The 22,704-nt window shown below is 40.1% G+C and overlaps 1 protein-coding gene and 2 pseudogenes across 1 annotated transcript; 1 reads left to right on the top strand and 2 right to left on the bottom strand.

Moving 5' to 3' along the window:
- LOC135098747 (dnaJ homolog subfamily C member 2-like) overlaps positions 1 to 8,228 on the bottom strand; it is a 28,219-nt pseudogene extending 19,991 nt beyond the window's left edge.
- Positions 23 to 1,312, top strand: LOC135098744 (peroxidase-like protein 3). Its single transcript, XM_064001146.1, has 4 exons — positions 23 to 118; positions 188 to 232; positions 817 to 902; positions 1,049 to 1,312. The coding sequence occupies exons 1-4, from the start codon at positions 23 to 25 to the stop codon at positions 1,215 to 1,217; spliced, it is 396 nt and encodes a 131-aa protein (XP_063857216.1). The 3' UTR covers positions 1,218 to 1,312.
- LOC135098751 (dnaJ homolog subfamily C member 2-like) lies at positions 6,955 to 22,151 on the bottom strand (annotated as a pseudogene).
- Positions 22,152 to 22,704: the final 553 nt, after the last annotated feature.

The following is a 22,704-nucleotide window of genomic DNA, read 5'->3' as shown; positions in this document are numbered from 1 at the left end:
AGCGAGGCCGGTGATCGAGCGAATGAAACGGACGTACGCACACGTGGATGACATAGATCTGTTCACTGGTGGATTGATTGAGACGCCGCTGCACGGTGGACTGGTCGGTCCCACGTTCAGCTGCATCCTCGGCATTCAGTTCAGGAACCTCCGCTGCTGTGACCGGTTCTGGTATGAGAATGCTGACCCACTTGTGCGCTTCACCGACCCTCAGCTCACTGAAATAAGAAAGGTGGGTCTTCCTTGGTGGTGGTGGTGGTAGTAACAGTAGCAGTAGTCTATCCATCTGTGAGTAATGAGTGGTGGTGGTGGTAGCAGTAGTAGTAATAGTATCTCTGTTGGTGTTAAGTAGTGGTGGTAGTAATAGTAATAATAGTAGCAGTAGTATCTCTGTCTGTGGGTGGTGAGCAGCAGTAGTAGTAATAGTAATAGTTCATTTCTCTTTATATACCAGGCTGGCAATCCCACACAAGCCACACACACACACACACACACACACACACACACACACACACACACACACACACACACACACACACACATTCTTATCCCAGTCAGCCATAGGATAGAAAGGAATAATAGTAGTAGAAATAATAGTAGCATTAGTAAAAGTAAATCACCTTACTTATCAAATCAACTTAAAATCTAAGTAACCTTGCCAAATCTACTCAAAACTTAACTTAATTACCTAATCTGTCCTAAATCTAGTTATGTCTAACCTTACTAATCAAATTAGCTAACTTATCTTGATCTTACTTAACAAATTAAGTGTTTTAGCAGCAAACAAATGAGCTCAAGTGTGTCTCTTCTCTACAGGTGACACTGGCCAAGCTTCTGTGTGACAACTGTGACAATGTGGAAAGTGAACAGCGGTCTGTCTTTGACCTTCCAGACCCCTTCCTGTAAGTACTGCTCCTGCACACACACACACACACACACACACACACACACACACACACACACACACACACACACACACACACACACACACACACACACATACAGACACAGACAAAATGCTATCCCCTCATCCCTTCCTCACCCCCAGGAACCCCCGAGTGTCATGTCGCGACCTCCCCGGGGTGAACCTTGAGCTGTGGAAAGAGGAGCACGAAGAAGAGGAAGACCTACATAGGATCAGATGGAAGGACCATGTCAATGAAGACACAAGAGACAAAGGATTAGATGAAAGAATGCCTCAAAGCAGAAACATCTGAAGAAGACTTTTGTAAAGAGCAATCCCAAATAGAAATTAGGGTGGGAAGAAGCAGCGTTGGCACTCACCACATTGGTAACATAGATGCCCAGGAGTGTTCGTCGTGCTGGCCGTTCCACTAGGATGGCCATGAGGCTGCCAATGAACCCTGGCACAAAGGAGACTGTGAAAAAGTTGAAGTGCTGCAGAATGTGTCTGTGGGAGTAAACAACAAACATATCATTAACAATTAAACAATTTGACATTTCATAGAGGTGACTCAATTTCAGCTACCGTATTTGATAGCTTATAAGACACACCTTAAAAAAGTCTCAGAAAATTAGCCAGCGTCTTATAAGGCCAAGGTTCAGCTCTGGGGCAGTGGCTAGTAGTAAGTCTATGGCAACAGTGGCCCTTAAATCAAACCACAAACATCTTCACACATGTAAACAAAGTGATGATCATTTCTAAATCTCAAAAACAACTCTTTTTTTTGTAAGGTAACAATGTATAACAGATCATACTTAATGGTAATTCACATAAAATAACACCAGTCAGAAAGAAATTAAGTGACTATGCTTACATTGTTTGTACCAAAACAAATTCACCATTAGTTAAACATCAAACCTGGCAACACATGCAAGGTTCACTGCGTTCCTTAGGTAAGATACACCTTCATACAACAGAAATTATGCCTATCTTTTAACATTTTTATCTCGCATGTGTGTTCAACAAAACTTGAAGCTAATGAGAAACTATATTTTTTTCAGAAAACCTAACATAACAAAAGATTTTATAAGTGAAAAGAGAGTCACAAAGTAGGGTGACTCATGGTGATGGTCTGCACAATAATCATGCAATACAGTTTATGCAATAGTGTTTAAAATTTCCAGATTCCATTTCCCCAACATAATGGGGTCACAGAAACAACGTGTACACAATGGCGTATAAGTTACAAAATTATAAAATTTCCCAAGGAAAAATATTGGAATCTAATAAGGATCTGAATACATATGAGAGGGCATCAAATGTCAGGTTAAATCCTTCACTTCATATACAGAGCTTAAACCCATTTATTTATCTTTTTTTTTTTTTTCAATGCCTGCCCAAACTGAGATGCATCTTATAACCCCATATGTCTTATAAACTGTCAAATACAGTATTTTCTATTTTACAGTATTTTATCTTGTTCCAACTGGAAAATACTAATTTTTTTGTCATTTTATATGCTAATGATGAAGTGCTTCAATGGCTGTCCTTCATCAATATCCTATGGTCACCTCCTCTCTCCAAACTAATCAACAAGAACTCATGCACTATACTTGGTTTGTGTAGTAACAAGAATTGTGGGAGCTGATCACAACACACTATGACCACTGACTACTTAAATGTGTATTCATTCACATAAACTATACTATATCTTAATTAATTGACTATCCATGCACAAAAACATAAAAAATAAATAAACAAATAAGTAGATAAACAGAAAAAGATTACTATGTTATGCAACTCCATGGTTTCATATAAATTTCCCAGAGTAAAAGCAAGCATGACACACTCAGTATAATAGCATGTATATTACACTTACTACTTCCAAACTGCCCCAACATGTGCATGGGAAAGGCCACACCTGGCATGCTCACCTGACAACACAGTAGGAGCCAATGTACCCAAAAGCATTGACTGTCAGGAAACAAACTGATGTTGTTAAGTAGTTCTTCAAGAGCTTTTTTTCCATACTTCATACTTATTTTCCGAGCATTCACAAGACCGGTTAGCTGCATGCAAACAAATGCAAGTCATTAATATTACAAAGATAAACCTCAAAATACAAAGTGTCATTCCCAATTCAAAAGAAAAAGGAAAGAAAAGGAGAAATAAAGAAAGCAAGCAAGTAAAATTATTAACTCCTGATCAAAGTCTTCCTTCCACCTTTGAAGCCAGAAAGCAAAATCATATTCCCCTTCACCTCACACTCTACTTACACCAGATCTATCATGGCATAAGGTAATTGATATGAAAAGTTCTATGCATAGCTATAATCCATTTTCACCTCTTTTTACCAATATAGTAACAGTAATCTTTAACATTTTGTCACCTAATGACACCATCACACACATTTTCAGTAACTGTAGATAATTCTAATGAGCCAAAATAAAATTACAGTAGATGCAATGCAATATTTTATCGCAATCACCCCTTTACTGCCAAGTGTTACCTTTTTAAATTATATTCTAAACTTCCATCAAGCTTAGGAAGCCAGTGCAGTTGCCAGAACAGTTTACTAGACACAATGAGGATAGTATCCCTCTAACATAAAAAAAAAAAAAAAAAAAAAAAAAAAGGTCACATACCAAGTACACCACACCATAGATTTTGATGCTTTCAATGAACCCAATGATACAGATTTCAAAGGAGGCTGAGGAGCACGAGTGTTTCCAGCAGTGGCCGAGCTCATAGCAGGAGTATGGCAGGATCTTGCTGAAGCTCCACATCCTGCTGTTGTTACCACTACTGCTCCTGCTGGTACCTGTCTCTCCTCACTACCTAAAGGGCAACACATGAAAAGGGAACATAAGCATGGGTGTGCTGTCAATCCTCCTGTCTAAGTACTAACTTGTGCAAGCAATCTATTGAGGTGTTGAAACAACTCCCACAGGAAGCATATGAAAAACAAATACACAGGCACCAGATCACAAGACAATACTATTCAGTTAACAATGAAGTATGTATGCTGTAAATTTCTCATGTACGTTAAACTGCAGATATCCAGACTGAGAATGCCTCAAGTACCTTGTGATAAATAAAGCTCAACACATCATCAAATAAGTCACCAGCATCAAGGCAGTTTTTTGTTCAAGCAAGTCAGTTCTTAGAATCCCACAAAAGCAACTGTCAAGATCTGCAGATACACTTAAACTATCAGATGCATCAATGGTGATGCAGCAAAACCAGTCTCATCACATAAAAAATATAAAAAAATCAAAGATGTATGTTGGAGTCATCATAGATATCACAGAGAGGATATCATCTCAAGTAGAACAGTGTCACATCATCTTAATCCTTATCACAGGCAAAATAGTTGATAAGATATTTCATGAGCTCAGTGATAAACACTATACTCAGTAATCTGATAATGAAACTGTAAGATGTTCTTTAAAGAGGAAAAGAATGCTTATTAAAAAGAATCCCAAAAAATATATTGGCTCCTGACAGACGCTATGGTCCCAATACCTAAAACGAGAGAGAGAGAGAGAGAGAGAGAGAGAGAGAGAGAGAGAGAGAGAGAGAGAGAGAGAGAGAGAGAGAGAGAGAGAGAGAGAGAGAGAGAGAGAGAGAGAGAGAGAGAGAGAGAGAGAGAGAGAGAGAGAGAGAGAGAGAATGATAGGCAACAAATTCATCCAAGTAGACATGGCAAAAACTGTAGATTTTTCCTACTTAATAAGCTTCATGGGCAGACAAATTCATCTGCATGGTCAGTTAAAGGATAAGTAAATCTGTGCACTGACATAAATCTGCAATGTTGTTTCTGTAAGGCTGAGCTGTACATTACCAGTTTACTTTCTACCCTCATGAGAATTGGTTCACATTCTCTCACGTTCTCAGGATCTGATCGATTCAATTAATACATGGAGTCAATGTGACCCGGGTCTTATCATCCTGCACTGATCACATCAAGAATGGCATGACACGTTACAAAAGGAGGCACTGCACAAGCATTACATTTATGCCCCTACATCATAACTGCCTCTAACCAATACTAGCGAGTTGAACCTACAGCAGCTCAAAGGTCACGGTACGTGACTCTTCACTCAATGAAACATTGTAGTCACTCTTGCTAAAGCAAAGATTGACTGACCAGAAATGTCAGGTCACTGCAAGCTGGTTTCAAAGCAGAAAGATGAAAATCTCATAATAATGAGAAGGATGCTGTAATACTTCTATAAGGTGATTCCAAAAGCTTGATCACTGATGAGAAGTGTATTGCCATACATCACAACCTGTGGCTCACCAGGCCCTATGATGAGTGTACTGGATAAAACAGCTCAAGACAGCCACAACTTCCATTGCCACATGCTCATTCCCATACATGTGCAATTTTTAACCTACTATACAGTACTGCAATTAATTTCTATACCTATTGTGTTGTTGCAATGTTTAAGATTTTTACAGTATGAAGGCATCATTCTCAGTCTGTGAAGTGGCAACTGTCAACAGCAGCAAGCCATCCTCTCTAAAAGTTTAAGTAAGCATTTCTATACTAAAGACAACACAAGCCAAGAACCGCTTCACCCTATTTACACAGCTATACAGACAAGAAAGTCAAGGCTCTCACGTGGCACTTGACTTTGTTTACAAATGCTTTCACTGTTGCAGGAGACACCCGACTGCTGTTGACAGATGCCACCTTGCCATCTCAGACTATCAGCTGACGCCACAAAATCAGTCACATCACCGCACTGAGGGAGATAAACAAACCAGCACCTGAGAGCTTGTCATCACTCAGTACTAAGTCTGTTTTGTCTGCCGCAGGGCTCGTCTTGACGTGTACAAGTATAAATAGAGGATGACTGGCAAATGACAAACCATAACTGTCCACGGGGCGAGTTGTGTGTGGAAATGAGGTAACGTGTGTTGTGTTGCTTAATATAAAGTGTACGTATCCCACAGTACTCTCCACAACCACCAGCCCCATTCCGATAGTAATGACCTCAATCCTACCAACCACCACCCATTTCTCAATATGCATAACCTACACCAGTCCATTACTACTACATCACTAGAAAATTTACCGTCTGTTTGTGTGTGCAGTGTTGCGTTATAGTGTCAATACCCCACACCACCCCCACTATAACCCACCATCACACCACGATCTCAATCCTACACACTACCACCCACTTAGTAAATAAACAACAATCGCCCATTACAATTACACCACTACAAGAATTACCGTGTGTGTGCAGTGGGCTTGGGGCCAAATGAGGTTTATCTGGGTGGCGGGGTACCTCAGCGCAATCATGAAGGCTGGCGGGGTAGATATCAGGTCGCTATCTGTAGTTTTAGTTCCCCTACACGTCCGTCTGTCTGATTGGCCGCTACTGCCCGCCAACCTTCCGCACTACGAGCCTAACAGTGTTAAGTTCGTATAATTTTACTGTTATTATTATTATTATTATTATTATTATTATTATTATTATTATTATTATTATTTCTCATGTCTCTGTGTCATACGAAATAGTATTTGTACTACTACAGCTATTACCACTACTACTACTACTATTACTACTAGAAGTAGTAGTAGTAGTAGTAGTAGTAGTAGCAGAAATACTGCATTTTGGTTTATCAAAGCGACAGATGCGTGGTTATGTAATGCAGTTCACTATTACCATCTGCTTCCTTTTATTAATAATGACCATATGATATCTGTCACAAATCAAAGGTCGCAGATAACGTGGTGCTTTATACTTCAAAGAAGACCCTGATATGCGATCACGTGAAAAAGGAACACCCAAACAGCAGGTTTGATCTACAAAATAAATAAATAAATAAATAAATAAAAGTCAATCCACAAATTTATGATGTCGTTACGAAAGGCTTAAAACTGAAGATATGATGGAAGGTAGAGTGCATAGCGAGATGCGAACAATGAACAAAAATTATAGCACACACACACACACACACACACACACACACACATGACCATATATATATATATATATATATATATATATATATATATACCAGTGGAAGACATTAAATTTTGTGTAGGTGGTGGGTGAGCATGGTGGCTGCAGATGATAATAATGATTATCTATATTTTGGTGTTTCACAAAGCTATTACTGGCTGTGTTGGCCTAGGTTAGGGTTGACTATGCTGGTCCGGGCAAAGCTACGAGGTCACACATTCTGAGGCGCACATCCATGATTCAACAGCTTGCATTATTACTTATATCACAGACTGAGTCACTTATTTGAGGTACTGAATCGCACATCATGAACTTATTCCATGCATCAGCCACTGAGAGCTATATTCTGAAACACCTCTGAGCTGCACCTCCATTACTTACAAAGTAATATTCCTCAAGTGTCAGGCTTGAATCATGTGTATCAAGGACCTGTGAATGTGTATAAGCATGTTAAGTCACAACTATTGTCTCAATGATGTTTGTGTATTTTCTATGGTAACTCTTCATTAGGATCTACACTAATCACAGCATTTACCTGCAGCTCTTCATGTGGCATCTTTACTCTTACCCACCTTGTAAATTTAGTGTTACTTTAAAATCAAACTTAAGACTGTAGTTTTCCTTTAGAAAATTAAGAAGGTACACATTTGTATGCAATCACATGGTCATCATTGCATATTACTTCTTATTATAGTCACAATCACCGCACACTTTTTCACACGTCTTGTAATTTTTTATACAACTGCCACAGATCCATTCATTCTTCAGGAAGTGGCTTCCTTGTGGCTACTGCCATATTAATGGAGATTGCCCTTCTGTCCTCCAGAGCTACACTATGATGATAAGGAAAAGCACATGCTGTTTTGCATCTGCTTTCTGCAATGTATAGAATTCTGCACTTATCAACATTAATTTTCAATATTAGCAGTTTTCCCATAGCACTTAAAAATACTTTTCCAAGTGTTAATTTTGCTTTTTGCATGACAACTTATTGGAAGCAGTGGAAGTGAAGTGTGATGGAAGAGATGGAAGAGTTGGGGGATGAGGTTATAAAGGAGAGAAAGGGAGAAGTGGAGGGGAAAGAAACAGATCCCTAGCTACACTTTTGTGTCCCCATCAATATATGTAGCTGTCCCTCCAATTCAGGTAGTCCAAAAGTGGCACTGCTGAGACATAATGCTTAAAAATAGAACAAGAGATAGATTTTCAGATAGCAATATTGCTTCACACAACAGCTACAAGAATTTGCTACATCTGAACTCACAAAGGAAAGAAGACAGCAGGGTTTGGCTCCTCACTTTTTTCCCACTGCAGCAGCCTGAGCCGCCTTCTTTGCCTTCACCATCTCAACAAGCTCCTGAAATGCCATCATGTGAGAATAAGACTTAAAAGTTACAATAACATCAGTGTCTACTGTGCACTATATAAAACCTTCACTACATACATACACACACACACACATATATAAAACCTTCACTACACACACACACACACACACACACACACACACACACACACATAGCACTTACATCTCCATGCATTTATGGAGGGACCACAAAGATAAAAGCAGATCAAAAGATAAATGCATGAGAGAGAGAGAGAGAGAGAGAGAGAGAGAGAGAGAGGAGAGAGAGAGAGAGAGAGAGAGAGAGAGAGAGAGAGAGAGAGAGAGAGAGAGAGAGAGAGAGAGAGAGAGAGAGAGAGAGAGAGAGAGAGAGAGAGAGAGAGAGAGAGAGAGAGAGAGAGAGAGAAAAAGAGTGTGTCACTCCATAAACAAGATAAACCTGATTTGTTTTCTCCACAATCTCACATACTCGTACAGGGAATAGCAAGCAACACATCATCAGACACACAAACACACACACACACACACATATACAGACTTTATAGCGCCTCATGCAGTCTTTCTTAGTTCGGTTGGGGACACACTTGGCAATGCGGTCCCAGCGGTCAGGAGTAGAGACTGGATAGGTCTTGAGGGCTTGCTCCAGCAACCTCTGTTCCTCAGCTCCCCAAGCAGCAGTGTTCATCCCCAGCATCTCCTGTGGTGCTGCACAAAGGAAAGATCTAACATCAGCCTAAAAACATGTTTTTTCTTAAAATATCTTGGAATTGATTCACAGCTCAACTGGTGATATTGTATAGAGCTAAAAGACAATTCACAGCAGTTACACAGAGAAGGGAGAAAGCTCTTGAGTTCATACAGAGAAGACTCATGGTAATAATTAATTAGTATAAAAAGAGAAATGAGAAATTACCCAAGCATCAACATGATATAAAACTACACAAAGATGCAAAAGAATGATCTGAATGTCAGCATAACAGCAAGAACTCACTGTCATATCTCTGGGAGGCTGTGGTGTCGCTGATCACCTGCCGAGCCTGTGCCTTCTCCATGCTGTGGTAGGCATTCTTGTTGGCTGCCTCCCTCATGTGCTTGTCTGAGTGTTGCAGCTCCTTGGCCTTATTGAGCACCTCCTTGGCCAGCCTGGTGATGCTGGTGGCTGTGTGTTGGTTGATATACTCTGCCACAACCTCCCACCTGCAGCATGGAGGGTTCAATGAGTTCCTCTAAGTACAGCAATGCTTAAAAACATAACCTAACATTAAGGGAGCTGCAAGAAGCCATCCTTGTATGAAACATATCTACCTATATCCACCTATCATTCCCATCCATAAATTTGTCTAATCCTTTAATGCTCCCCAATGACTCAGCACTAACAACCTGATTACTGAGTCCATTCCATTCATCTACTACTCCATCTGAGGACCAATTTCTTCCTCTCTAACTATTTTCAAGCTTGAACCCATTGTGTCTTGTTCTATCCTAATTATGATCCTGAGAATTTTATAAATGTCACCTTTGTTATATTCCCTATACCACGTGAAGACCTAAATGGTGTGTATGTAGAGAACAGTAGTAGGGATCAGATAACAACCTTGATATTAGTCATTTAAAACACACATGGAAACACAAGAATAAGGCAATATATCAATCAAATAAAATATTAAAGCTTAAAAAACCCATCTATTTATATACTAGGCCAGCAATCTCACATCAGCTGGCCCAGACAAGGCACCACACACACACACACACACACACACACACACACACACACACACACACACACACACACACACACATGCACACCACTTAGTGTCAGCATGCTCGGCTCACAACCGAGAAGGCATGGGTTCAAGTCCTGGGAGAATCTCTTCATGTGTAGCCCCTGTTCACCTAGCAGCAAGTAAGTACAGGATGTAACCTGAAGGGTTATGGCCTCACTGTCCCAGTGTGCGGTGTGTGAATGGTCTCAGTCCTACCCAAAGATCAATCACTACAAGCTCTGACCTCTTTCCATATGGGGAACAGCTGGTTTGGTGACCAGCAGACGAATGTAGGTGAATGACACGTCATTCACACTCTTAGCCCTGTCAGCCCCAGTGGAAAGGGACAGCCTTGTGGACCACCAATAATAATAAGATATCAAAAAATATATAAAAAGAAGCAATTTACACACACACACACACACACACACACATGAACCAGCTCACCTCTTTGTTGTGCCGGCAGGGAAGAGGTTGACGGCTTTGATGAGCAGCTGGAGGTCATCTTGATTCCAGACTTTGAGTGATGAACCTTCCCCTCCTCCTCCACCACCTCCCCTTGCTGCCGCTGCTGCCACCTCCTCCCTCTCCTTTTTGATCCTGTTGCGCACCTCACTCACCTACAACAGAGAGAGAAGGCAAAGAAGTGTTACAGGGGGTCCTCAAGTTATGACAGAGTTCTGTTCCTATGCCATGTTATAAACTGATTTTCTGCATAGGTCAGAACCAGCATAAGTAAGCTACCTGCAGTATGTCAATCACTAATACTAATACTGTTGTACTGTAAAGTCATAGTCTAGGACATAAACACATAACTATTGTGCCTGTAAAAGAAACATATGAAGGACAAAAGTCAAGACTGTCATACACCAAGGACTCCTTGTACTAATCATAACTATCAGTGGAGAAATAGTCTGAAAGGTTTGACTATCCTAGGGAAAACAGGTCATACAGAATATCCAGATCATTTGGGGTGGATTGTTCTAATTTAGATTAGCTTGCTTTATGCTACTTTAGATTTAGCTAATCAGATAAGGTAATGTAACATGACTTAAATAGACCTAACATAGTTCATTTCAAAAGTGATGCAGATACCCATATGTCTGTTGGAGCAGCTTTTGGGTTCAAGGCTTAGGAAATTTTTTGATTTAAGAATGACAAAAATTATGTTTTTTTTTTTTTTATATAAGCAACAATTACTGCTACTACTACTACTACTACTACTACTGTTGGCCCTCCACACTCACCTCCTGTGTCAAAAAATTACTACTGCTATTACTACTACTGTTGATCTCTCTCACTCACCTTTGTCAATTAACTACTACTACTACTACTGTTGATCCTCCCTCACCTCCTTCATGAGTACCTCCCACCCTTGCATCTTGTCCTGGGCCACTTGTGCTAGTTCCTTGTTGAGTTCCTCCAGGCGGGTCAGCTCCAGTGCCTCACACAGCAGCTCCACATCTGTCATGGTCTGCACTCGCTCCCCCTCCTCTGATGCAAAGTAACTGTTGTCCTTACAGAGAGTCCGCAGCATCTGGGAATAGAGGATACTATACTAATGATTTTCAGCCTCTCTGTTATTGCTGCAATGTTGCATATCTTGCTATCTTTTTACTGCTATTTTTTTTCTAGTAAACTCTGGAACTCCCTGCCTGCTCCAGAAGATCCTCCTTCCTATAACTTGAACTCTTTAAAATGGCTGGTTCCAACTTTTCAAAACACTTATCCAACAATTCTGGATAATCCTTATGATCTTTCTTTTGGGACTAGCATCTCAGTGGACTTTCTTTCCCCTCTTTTTATTGCCCTTGACCAAAGATCTTGCATAAAAAATGTTACTGAAATATGTGAGGAAAGGGTGAAGAGAGAGTATGTGAAGTTCAGAGCAAAGAGGAAGGGAATACAAGGGCAGGACTAAATAGAGAAATCTGTTGCAGTTATGTCCTCATGGAGTATTTATCAAGAGGTGTCAAATAAAGATAGACAGATACAGAGATGTTCTTTATCACTGTCACCATCACATCTATGCAATGACAAAGAATGTGTGCTTTATTCTATTTCACGTTGCTTTTTAAAATTATTTACGTGAACAAAATACAGGCAATCATAATTTGTATATATATTTTTTTAGTTTCCAAATTAATTTACACATTTGAACACTAAATTTAATGCTCTTTCCATCTTTCTAATACAAATGCAGTCCTCTCAGCCCCTTATGAACAGGAACTGTATCAAAATCATTTAAAAAATGACATCAAAGAAAAAGGAAAAAAATATAAATCTGAAAGTATATAATGAATGAGAATATTTTAATGTGAAATGTTACAGAAGATGAAAGTGGGTAGAGTTTCATTTTTTAGTTTTTCTTTTTTTTTTAGCAAATTTTGTAGCCTTAAAATGAATGATAAAAAAAAAAAAATAAAAAAAAAAAAAAGACTTGCCAGGTAGAATGATGGCTCCAGGCATGAGTCATGAGAACTATAGGGGCAGGTGACAGGAAGGGAGGACTGCGACGAGATGAAAGTGAAAGGGGAGAGGAAAGGAACAGGAGGAGGAAAGGATATAATGTAGTGGGCTTGCTTGCCATAGCCAGGGATCATTATTATTATTATTATTATTATTATTATTATTATTATTATTATTATTATCATCATCATTATTATTATTATTATTTTTTTTATATATATATTGGAGGATCACTGGCCAAGGACAACAAAGACTGAAAAAAAAAAAAGAAGAAAGAGGCCCACTGAGGTGCTGGCTCCTGAACAGTCAAGTGTTAGTCAAACAAACAGGGTAAGTGCCTTGAAACCTCGCTCTTGAAAGAGTTCAAGTCATAGGAAGGTGGAAATACAGAAGCAGACAGGGAGTTCCAGAGTTTACCAGAGATAGGGATGAATGATTGAGAATAATGGTTAATTCTTGCATTAAAGAGGTAGACAGAATAGAGATGAAAGAAAGAAGAAAGACTTGTGCAGTGAGGCATGCAGTTAGCAAGATCAGAAGAGCAGTTGGCATGAAAATAGCAGTAGGAGGTAGCAAGAGATTCAACACTGCAGTGATGAAAAAGAGGCTGAAGACAGTCAGTTAGAACACACTAGAAAGAAAGTGCACCACGAAAATTCAATATATTTGTCAAGAGAATTTTTGATTATGTTAGCGATCACAGCAGTTTAAGCGTCAAAGACAAGTGTGTGGTAAGTTCTTACATGTCAAGCAGATTCTACCCTCCTCCTCACCTTCCTCTCTTTTTTGAATGCTTTCTTCAGCACCTCTCTTTCCTTCTTTTCTACCTCCTGTTTTGCTCTTTGCTCTGCCTCCTCTGCTTCTCTTTTCTTTCTCTCTGCTTCCTCAGCTTCCTGCCTTACCTGAAAACACCAAATTTACACATTAGCAAGACATATCATTCAAAAAAAAGACAACATAGCATGGTATTTCAAAATATATGGCATTTCCGAGCATAAGACATGAAAAATACAAATCAATGAGAAAAATGTGAAGCCTTGGTCTGTTGTAGAAATCAATGCATATATGTGTCCGAGAGTAGTTAGAGATTGGCCTGGTGCTAATACTGGAGACACAATGTGCACTCACCCTCTCCTCCTCTTCTTGTTTTTGCCTGATTGCCTCTGCTTTAGCCTTTTTCTGAGCCAGTCTTCTTTCCTTGTCTTCTTCTTTAAATCTTAAAAAAATTATATATATATATATATATATATATATATATATATATATATATATATATATATATATATATATATATATATATATATATATATATATATATATATATATATATATATATATATATATATATATATATATATATATATATATAATTCTTCATCTCTTTCCCTCTTTTTCTATAAACTTACCCATTCTTTAGCTACAGAAGTAGACAGCAAAAGCAGGAATTAATTTTTCCCTCATAAGGAGTCAGAAGTAAAACAAGAACAGCTTCTTTGCAATCTAAATCATCATAAACCCTTCCATCAAAATGAAATTTGAAGTATTATGTAACAACAGAAAAAAGTACTCCTTGTGATAAATATCTCTTGGGATAATGCACAAAATTTCAACTTTTATTGGGATACAACGAAAATACACGAAATCAGTAATAAGTAACGAAACATACTTGGCTATCCTTGGGTCACAGGCATATGCATTGTCAACTAGCCTGCGCAATCGACCCATCTCCTCCTTCCGACGCCTCGCTCGCTCTACCTTGTTCTGCTTCTCTATCCATCGACGCTCCTCCCGGCTGGCAAGATTGACTGATTTAAAGAAGGGAAGGCGACCACAACATTGCAGTCACATTGCACTGTTACAAAATATTCAAAGAAACTAAAATGACCAGTTAAAGCAATCAGAACAATGTCGGTGCCAGTTTTCCTTGCCATAAGTCTGGGTATTCTGTCTAGCCATATTAAATTTTCTTGTTATTTTTTCCAATGTCAAGTCTAGGCTTAAGTTTGGGCATTATTTCCTTATTCAATTAAAATTTTATTCAATGTTAATGTTTCAAGATACAAATTTCACCATTTTTGCTGCCTTTGGGAAGATAAAGCAAGGCTGGAGTGGAATACACATAACTCTAAAAAGACCAGACATACAAATAGTGAAGACTCACTCCTGTCCCTTCTCCTTTTCCTCCTCATCCAGATATGAAAACTCTCGCCAGGAATCAAAGTCGTACCAGAATCCCATAGAAGCGATCAACCTGCACAGTGATGAAAATTAAGTCGGTTAACAATACAAAATAAACACTATTCATAAAGAAATCTTGAAATGATGTTTTATGTGTAAGTTACTGGACCCTCTATGCTGAGGAAAATTATAGTGTATGATATTTTAAACAAACTTTCAAAATTACTGGTCTATCTTTCCATCAACATAGCATATGATGATGGTAACTATAAAAAGTAAACTGTCACCAAATATCTACTTGCATTTCTGCTACTAGTAATCTCACTTCTAAAACAGTACAAGGGAGATTGATGTGACTGTACAGGCCAATCACTCTCTCCAGTTACTTAATCTGCTAATCTGGACTGACCCTTTTGTTTGGTGTCATCAGGTTTGCCCAAGCCAGGAATGTGCTTGTGGGTGGACCAACGAGCATTGCACTCAAACACCCCTGTGAAAATCTGCAATGCAACACTGTGCCTTACAAAGATGTGGTGGAGACTGAAGAAGATGGAGAGAGAGAGAGAGAGAGAGAGAGAGAGAGAGAGAGAGAGAGAGAGAGAGAGAGAGAGAGAGAGAGAAGAGAGAGAGGAGAGAGAGAGAGAGAGAGAGAGAGAGAGAGAGAGAGGAGAGAGAGAGAGAGAGAGAGAGAGAGAGAGAGAGTTATATAATCTAATATATAGACCTGACATTACAATATGAGATGGAGTTAATCCCTTCAGTGATATGTAATCATCCACACCACTACAAGTAATGTATACAATCTTTATAACCACCTGCAAGAAAAAAAGCGGTGAAAAGGAATAGATTTTTTGCAATTTCTAGCCAGTATAATGTTTGGAGATGGCTGTAGAATGTGAAGGAATTGTCCCAGAGTGGTTAGTGGTAAAGAAAAGATTGTACCAAATAGCAATGAATACTGAACTTTCAATTCTTTGTTGAGTCATTTTTCTTCCTAATAGGAGTTAGCCGCTTGCCTTGTGTGCACATATATTTGACATTACAGTATGACATGGAGTTAAAAGACCTTTGAATTCTTTGTGGAATAAATTTTCTTCTTAGTGGGGATCAGCGCTTACCTGGAAGAAGGTTTGCCTTATTGTGTGCACTGACAGCCGGCACCTCGTCATCAAACTCTGGGTCCACCGAGTCCCAGGAGCGTCGCTTGATGGGGTCCCCGAGAATCTCATAGGCTTTGGTGATGCAGGTGAAGTAGTCATCGTCATCCCTCCACCTCCTCCCCAGCTGCTCGCCGCTTGTCTGGGTGGTGCCACAGAACCATCGTGCGGTCTGTGAGGAGTAACACAATGGACGGAAGTGCACACTAATGCTGCACTCTCATTCCTTTACCCAAGTGTTGGGTCATCCTGTTTTAAGCACGTACCAAAGGGAATGCTAATTATTATATTAGACTTACAGATATCTTAGCATAAAACCAATGATCAGAAAATATAATGTCTATCTATCTATCTATCTATATATCAGGTTGCCAATCCCACATGGGGTGGCCCAGACAAACCACCACACACTCTTACAAATATCATTCACACTCATAGCCATAGGGGGCGCCAACTATTCTTCAGACACATTCTCTCTGCTCTTCTGTATGCACCACCTAGCTACAATTCAAGAGCTTGTTAAAGCTAAACAGTTATGGACATGGTTTCATAATTAATAGTAATTACTACAAACAACATGATGGCATTCCCTTTGGGTTCTACTTTAGCAAATGTATCCCAAATGATTGGTGTGAGCAAAAACTTCAATAATTAGCCATGCAATGTCAATAGCAGGCAACAAACTGCCTGTGCCAGATGATTGACAAAAGTCAACTGACAATGCTCCTCGCTGTGGGCCACAGGAAGACACAGCTCGCCCACGCCCACTCACTGTCAGTGTGGCCACACTTATTTGGTACAATGCTCCCACTTTTCTCACCATTTATCACACTCACCCTGCTTGCTCACAACCATTGCCAGTGTGGCCATAGTCATAGTCTCAAACCACCATACTACACCCCAGGAGCTTTGGTATAGCAAAGCCAACCACATACATCCATAGCAAGGCACAAATAAAATGTAGTTATTGAAAATATACAAATAAAATAAAAATACCAAGACTAAAAGGGCTGACACTGCAACTGAAAAACTGGCACTATAAAAATACCTTCAAACAGCAGGTGCACTAAAACTTGGTACTCAGTACACTATACACTCTAGCTCCAGATGCCACCAGGACTTACACGCTCTTTTGATGTCATCATCAGAGGCCTTGTACCTGTGCTTTCGGAGTCCCAGTACTGCATAATGATCCTGGTCCTGAAAGGCAATGTTGTAGAAATGTATCAATATATAAAAGAAAGATACTAATCAAATAAATGACAGAGGTAAGTGATGCTCTCATAGTGAACAATCAAGACAGAACTATATATGCTAGATAAGTTTAGGTTTTGAAAAGAGCTTAGTAAGAACTGGTTCACAGAGTAGTGGACAAATAGAACAGGCTTAGCATTCATGTGGTCAGCACCTACACCATAAGTGATATCATGAGGTTAGATGACTAGGCATATGCATATAGAGGCCAGATGGCAATTAGGAAGGCTGACTGCATGGGGAAGAGGAGGATAACAGATTTTCATGGTTAGTACAGGAGTTATCCCAGTGTAGGCCAGCCAATCTTTTGCAGTCTTCTCCATTCTTATGTTGCTATGACTGGACCATGCTGGCTGAGTTCTCACCTTCCAGTCTGCTGGGTTGAGAGAGCGAAGATAGTGTATGTCATCCTCCACCTCCACCTCCTGAGCCTCCTCCTCCTCACTCTCCTCTTCACTTTCCCCAACTGAGGAGGTGAGGTGGCCCCGCAGACGCCGTGCCTCATATATGTGGAACCATCGTCCCACTGGTTCTACCTCCACCTGGATGAGTGCTGTGGAAGGGAGAGGTAGAGAGAAAATAAAACAGATATTACCAAGAATACTATTCAGGATGCTGAGGAAATAAAGGACATATTGTACAGAAAGAGACAGAAAAGAAAAATACCATAAGAGAAGAACAACTAGAAGGTCATCTCTAAAAAGTACACACACACACACACACACACACACACACACACACACACACACACACACACACACACACACACACACACACACACAAAGAGACAGACCATGAAAGATAAAGAGATGTTGTTGCAGAGACTATACACCAAAACATCATCTGAGAAATTCTCATCTACATACAAAAGCCCCCTGGTTAAGTTAAGTTAGTGTTCTTAATGGGGACATCCACTGGAGAAAGATGCACTGGTTAAGCTGGATTAGTGTCTTTAAAGGGGGGACAGGACTCGCCTTTCAGTTAGGTTGGGTAAAGTTAGGTTAAGCTAGAAAGTTCCCAGTTTTCAATATATGGCACCTCATCCTTAGACTTTCCAACGAATGTCAAAATTTGGCATAATTTAGCTTCTTCCACCCTAAAACTTCCATTTTCCCACCATGTCTCCAAGCTTGTTAGGGACAGAAAAAAGATAGGATTTGTGGGTGTTAAACTGCAATTTACTGGTAAGAATAGCATAATGGGAGATCTGGGTGATGGAGCCTCCCAATTAGCAAGGTTAGTAATCTCACAGTTAGAATAGTGTAGTGGGGAATATGGGGGGGATGGGATATTCTCTGTTTGTTGACTATTTTTTAAGGATTTTCTGCGCAAAACAGTGTTTTTACTCCTTAAACTTTTCAGGCTTCCCAACTTTGGTTTATTTTGGCCTGCACTCCCCCTACCTTAAAAATGTAAAAAGAAAACAGGAAAAGGAGTGGAGAAAATTAACGGTGAAAAAAATTGTATTTTCGGACAAAATGAAAAACTTAAAATTCTATAGATATAAAATGTAGATATATTAACAAAGTTTCTATGATATCTCTTTCAAAGCAATTAACTAAAAATAAAGCCTGAGGGAAAGAAAAGGATAATATGGAGATAACCTCAGCCTCTTCTAGGGTTAATACGTACATGTCAGATAGAATTAAGGTTGTAGAATATCATGCAATATATATCAACTTCTGGAAACTTGTAAAAAAAAAAAAAAAAAAAAAAAAACAAGTTTTAATGAACTGATGCATTCCCATGCTACACCCTCCCCTTCCAAGTGCTTGAGGGTCACTGTTGGCTGGCTGCTGGAGCTGTGCAGGGCAGGGTGAGGTTAGCCATTAAGGGAATCAGAATACTTATAGTTATTTGAAGTTATTACTTAATTATGAAAAAAAAAAAAAAAAAGGCAAGGATTAGGGTTAGGGTTAGGTTAGTTTAGGTTACGTCAGGGTTAGGCTAGGTTAGCAAGACCTTCAAATAACTAAGTATTGTGATTCCTGTAATGGCTAACCCTGCCCTGCCCCACACACCTCAAGCAGCCAGCCAGCAATGACTCTCGACAACTCAGACGAGGAGTGTGTAGCATGGGGATGCATCAGTTCATTAACCTTTTACCTTTTTTTTGCTTAAACAAGTTTCTGTAAGTTGATATATATTGCAAGATATGCTACAACCTTAATTCTACCTGACATGTAAGTATTAACTTCAGAAAAGGCTAAGGTTACTTCAGAAGAGGTTTAGGTCCATATTCCCCCAACAAACACTTACTATGATTTCAAAGCCACAGAATGTACTATGTGCCCAGGAGGTACCACCCCTGTCGCCCCCCTTAATCTGTTCGGTAAAACTGCAGGGTTGGACCTCCTCTCTATTCATTAAAAACACATTGCAACGTGATAGAGTACTTACTATAGAACATGTCTGTGATGTTTTCAATGTGGGGAAGGCTTTTGTAAGGCCATAGTAATTAAATTAATAGCGCGCTGCCTCCAGAAACTAAGTCCACAATCATCCCAAGGATATAAGTTAGGTTAGGTTAGTAACCTTAGGGGGTCCAGGGAGGCACAGCCCCCCTGGACCCCCTTTCTCACACATTGATGAATATAATTGAATACAAGAAGGGGAAATAATGAAAGTCTCTCTCTCTCTCTCTCTCTCTCTCTACCTAGCCATGTCGACACACGGCCTTGAAGACAAACCCTTTCACCACCACTACCACCACCACCACCTCCTCCTCTTCCTCCTCCTCTTCTTCTTTCGTATCATAGTCTATATTCTCCTCCTTTTTCTCCTCCTCCTCCTCCTCTTCTATTCCTCCTTCTCTATTCCTCTTCTTCATTGTTATTCCTCCTCCTCCTCCTCCTCCTCCTCCTCTTCCTTGTCTTCTTCCTTTGTGTAGTCCATATTCTCCTCCTCCTCCTCCTCTTCATAATCATCATCTTTTCTTCTCCTTCCTCTTCTTCTTCTTCTTCTTCTTCTTCTTCTTCTTCTTCTCCTCCTCCTCTTCTCATACCTCACATTCACTTTCAACATCAAATCCTCCTCCTCCTCCTCTCCCTCCTCCTCCTCCTCCTCCTCCTCCTCATCTTCAGTAATTTCATGCCAACCAGAGATATCAAGTTAATGTGTCTTCGTATTGTTTTCCTCCTCCTCCTCCTCCTCCTCCTCCTCTGAGAACTAACGGGGATTTTATTCATTTTTACTCTCACATTCCTTCCCTACTCTTCCCTACCTCCTCCTCCTCCTCCTCCTCCTCCTCCTCCTCCTCCTCTGAGAACTAACGGGGATTTTATTCACTTTTACTCTAACATTCCTTCCCTACTCTTCCCTACCTCCTCCTCCTCCTCCTCCTCCTCCTCCTCCTCCTTCCCCTCCTCCTCCGCTGTGATTATAAAATATGTTGTGTATTACGTATATTGTTAAGCTCCAGGAGAGAAAGAGAGAGAGAGAGAGAGAGAGAGAGAGAGAGAGAGAGAGAGAGAGAGAGAGAGAGAGAGAGAGAGAGAGAGAGAGAGAGAGAGAGAGAGAGAGAGAGAGAGAGAGAGAGAAAGGTTAACCAGAAAGAATTTTAAGTGAAAGATGGAGAGAGAGAGAGAGAGAGAGAGAGAGAGAGAGAGAGAGAGAGAGAGAGAGAGAGAGAGAGAGAGAGAGAGAGAGAGAGAGAGAGAGAGAGAGAGAGAGAGAGAGAGAGAGAGAAAGGTTAACCAGAAAGAATTTTAGTTAAGTGAAAGATGGAAATGAGAGAGAGAGAGAGAGAGAGAGAGAGAGAGAGAGAGAGAGAGAGAGAGAGAGAGAGAGAGAGAGAGAGAGAGAGAGAGAGAGAGAGAGAGAGAGAGAGAGAAAAGGTTAACCAGAAAGAATTTTAATTAAGTGAAAGATGGAAAGAGAGAGAGAGAGAGAGAGAGAGAGAGAGAGAGAGAGAGAGAGAGAGAGAGAGAGAGAGAGAGAGAGAGAGAGAGAGAGAGAGAGAGAGAGAGAGAGAGAGAGAGAGAGAGAGAGAGAGAAATAAAATAAAAGAACAAAGAAAAGTAAAAATTTGAAAGAGCTAGACAGACAGACAGACGAGAGAGAGAGAGAGAGAGAGAGAGAGAGAGAGAGAGAGAGAGAGAGAGAGAGAGAGAGAGAGAGAGAGAGAGAGAGAGAGAGAGAGAGAGAGAGAAATAAAATAAAAGAACAAAGAAAAGTAAAAATTTGAAAGAGCTAGACAGACAGACAGACAGAGAGAGAGAGAGAGAGAGAGAGAGAGAGAGAGAGAGAGAGAGAGAGAGAGAGAGAGAGAGAGAGAGAGAGAGAGAGAGAGAGAGAGAGAGAGAGAGAGAAATAAAATAAAAGAACAAAGAAAAGTAAAAATTTGAAAGAGCTAGACAGACAGACAGACGAGAGAGAGAGAGAGAGAGAGAGAGAGAGAGAGAGAGAGAGAGAGAGAGAGAGAGAGAGAGAGAGAGAGAGAGAGAGAGAGAGAGAGAGAGAGAGAGAGAGAGAGAGAGAGAGAGAGAGGGGGGACCAGTCTTTCCTCCAGCAAACTGTTATTCCCTTCAAAGTTGCACTAAAATTTTCCCTCCAGCCACAAACATTATCTCTATTTCTTACTCACCTCAAGGCCTCTCTCTCTCTCTCTCTCTCTCTCTCTCTCTCTCTCTCTCTCTCTCTCTCTCTCTCTTTCAGTTAGTGTGACTCACCTAGCTATCTATTTATCTGTCTGTCCGTCTGTCTGTCTGTCTGTCTGTCTGTCTCTGATGTAACTAAATCTCTCTCTCTCTCTCTCTCTCTCTCTCTCTCTCTCTCTCTCTCTCTCTCTCTCTCTCTCTCTCTCTCTGGCTCTTTAAATCTCTTAACCAGATGATACATGGCATTTTTTTTAAACAATGGTAATAATAATAAAATAATAATAATAATACTAATAATAATAATAATAATAATAATAATAATAATAATAATAACAATAGCAATAAAAATAACAACAAATAATAATAATTAGAATGTTTTACCTTTAACGAAGCTTGAAGTGGTGGTGGTGGTGGTGGTGGTGGTGATGCTGGCTTGGATGAACAGTAGTAACAATAATATCCTTCGGTAGCAAGTCACTCCGGCCCCTAGTTTTTCCGGCCCCGGTCACTCCGGCCCCTAGTTTTTCCGGCCCCGGTCACTCCGGCCTCCCCCGCGTTCGACCCAGGTCACTCCGGCCTCCCTGGCGGCACGCACGTGTGTAAAGTTAGCAATATAATTATATTGTTGGGTTGTTTGAGTGTGTGTGTGTGTGTGTGTATTTACCTAGTTGTAGTTTACTTTTTAACAACTTTTATTGTACATTTGTAATGTCTATGGAGGCTAGAGCGCCATTCTCTGGCGGAATGAAGCCATATATATGCAATAAACAATAAATAAAACACCTACTCTTATCACGTATGTCCTATAGTCTCTCTCTCTCTCTCTCTCTCTCTCTCTCTCTCTCTCTCTCTCTCTCTCTCTCTCTCTCATCCACTTCATTTTGCAGCAATTCTTTATTTGAAAAGTAGCATTTGTGTATAATTTAACTGAACCCTTGGTGGACAGAAGGGTGTTGCCTTAATTATCACTTTTCGGATTATTTACGAAGTATAAATACTCTTCAACTCCTACGCACAATATGAATATGGGCCAATAAGAAAAAGAAAGGTCTGGTAAA

The sequence above is a fragment of the Scylla paramamosain genome, unplaced genomic scaffold (genome assembly GCF_035594125.1).
Source record: "Scylla paramamosain isolate STU-SP2022 unplaced genomic scaffold, ASM3559412v1 Contig78, whole genome shotgun sequence".
NCBI lineage: Eukaryota > Metazoa > Arthropoda > Malacostraca > Decapoda > Portunidae > Scylla > Scylla paramamosain.
The sequence above is the reverse complement of the archived record's forward strand: the minus strand, read 5'-3'. Positions and strand labels throughout refer to the sequence as shown.

Bases quoted from the DNA above. Each gene is read 5' to 3' on its own strand.
- LOC135098744 (XM_064001146.1), top strand. From the start codon at position 23: ATGAAACGGACGTACGCACACGTGGATGACATAGATCTGTTCACTGGT. The intron at 119-187 runs AGCTGCATCCTC...GAGAATGCTGAC, and splicing joins GACTGGTCGGTCCCACGTTC to CCACTTGTGCGCTTCACCGA. The intron at 233-816 runs GTGGGTCTTCCT...TCTTCTCTACAG, and splicing joins AGCTCACTGAAATAAGAAAG to GTGACACTGGCCAAGCTTCT.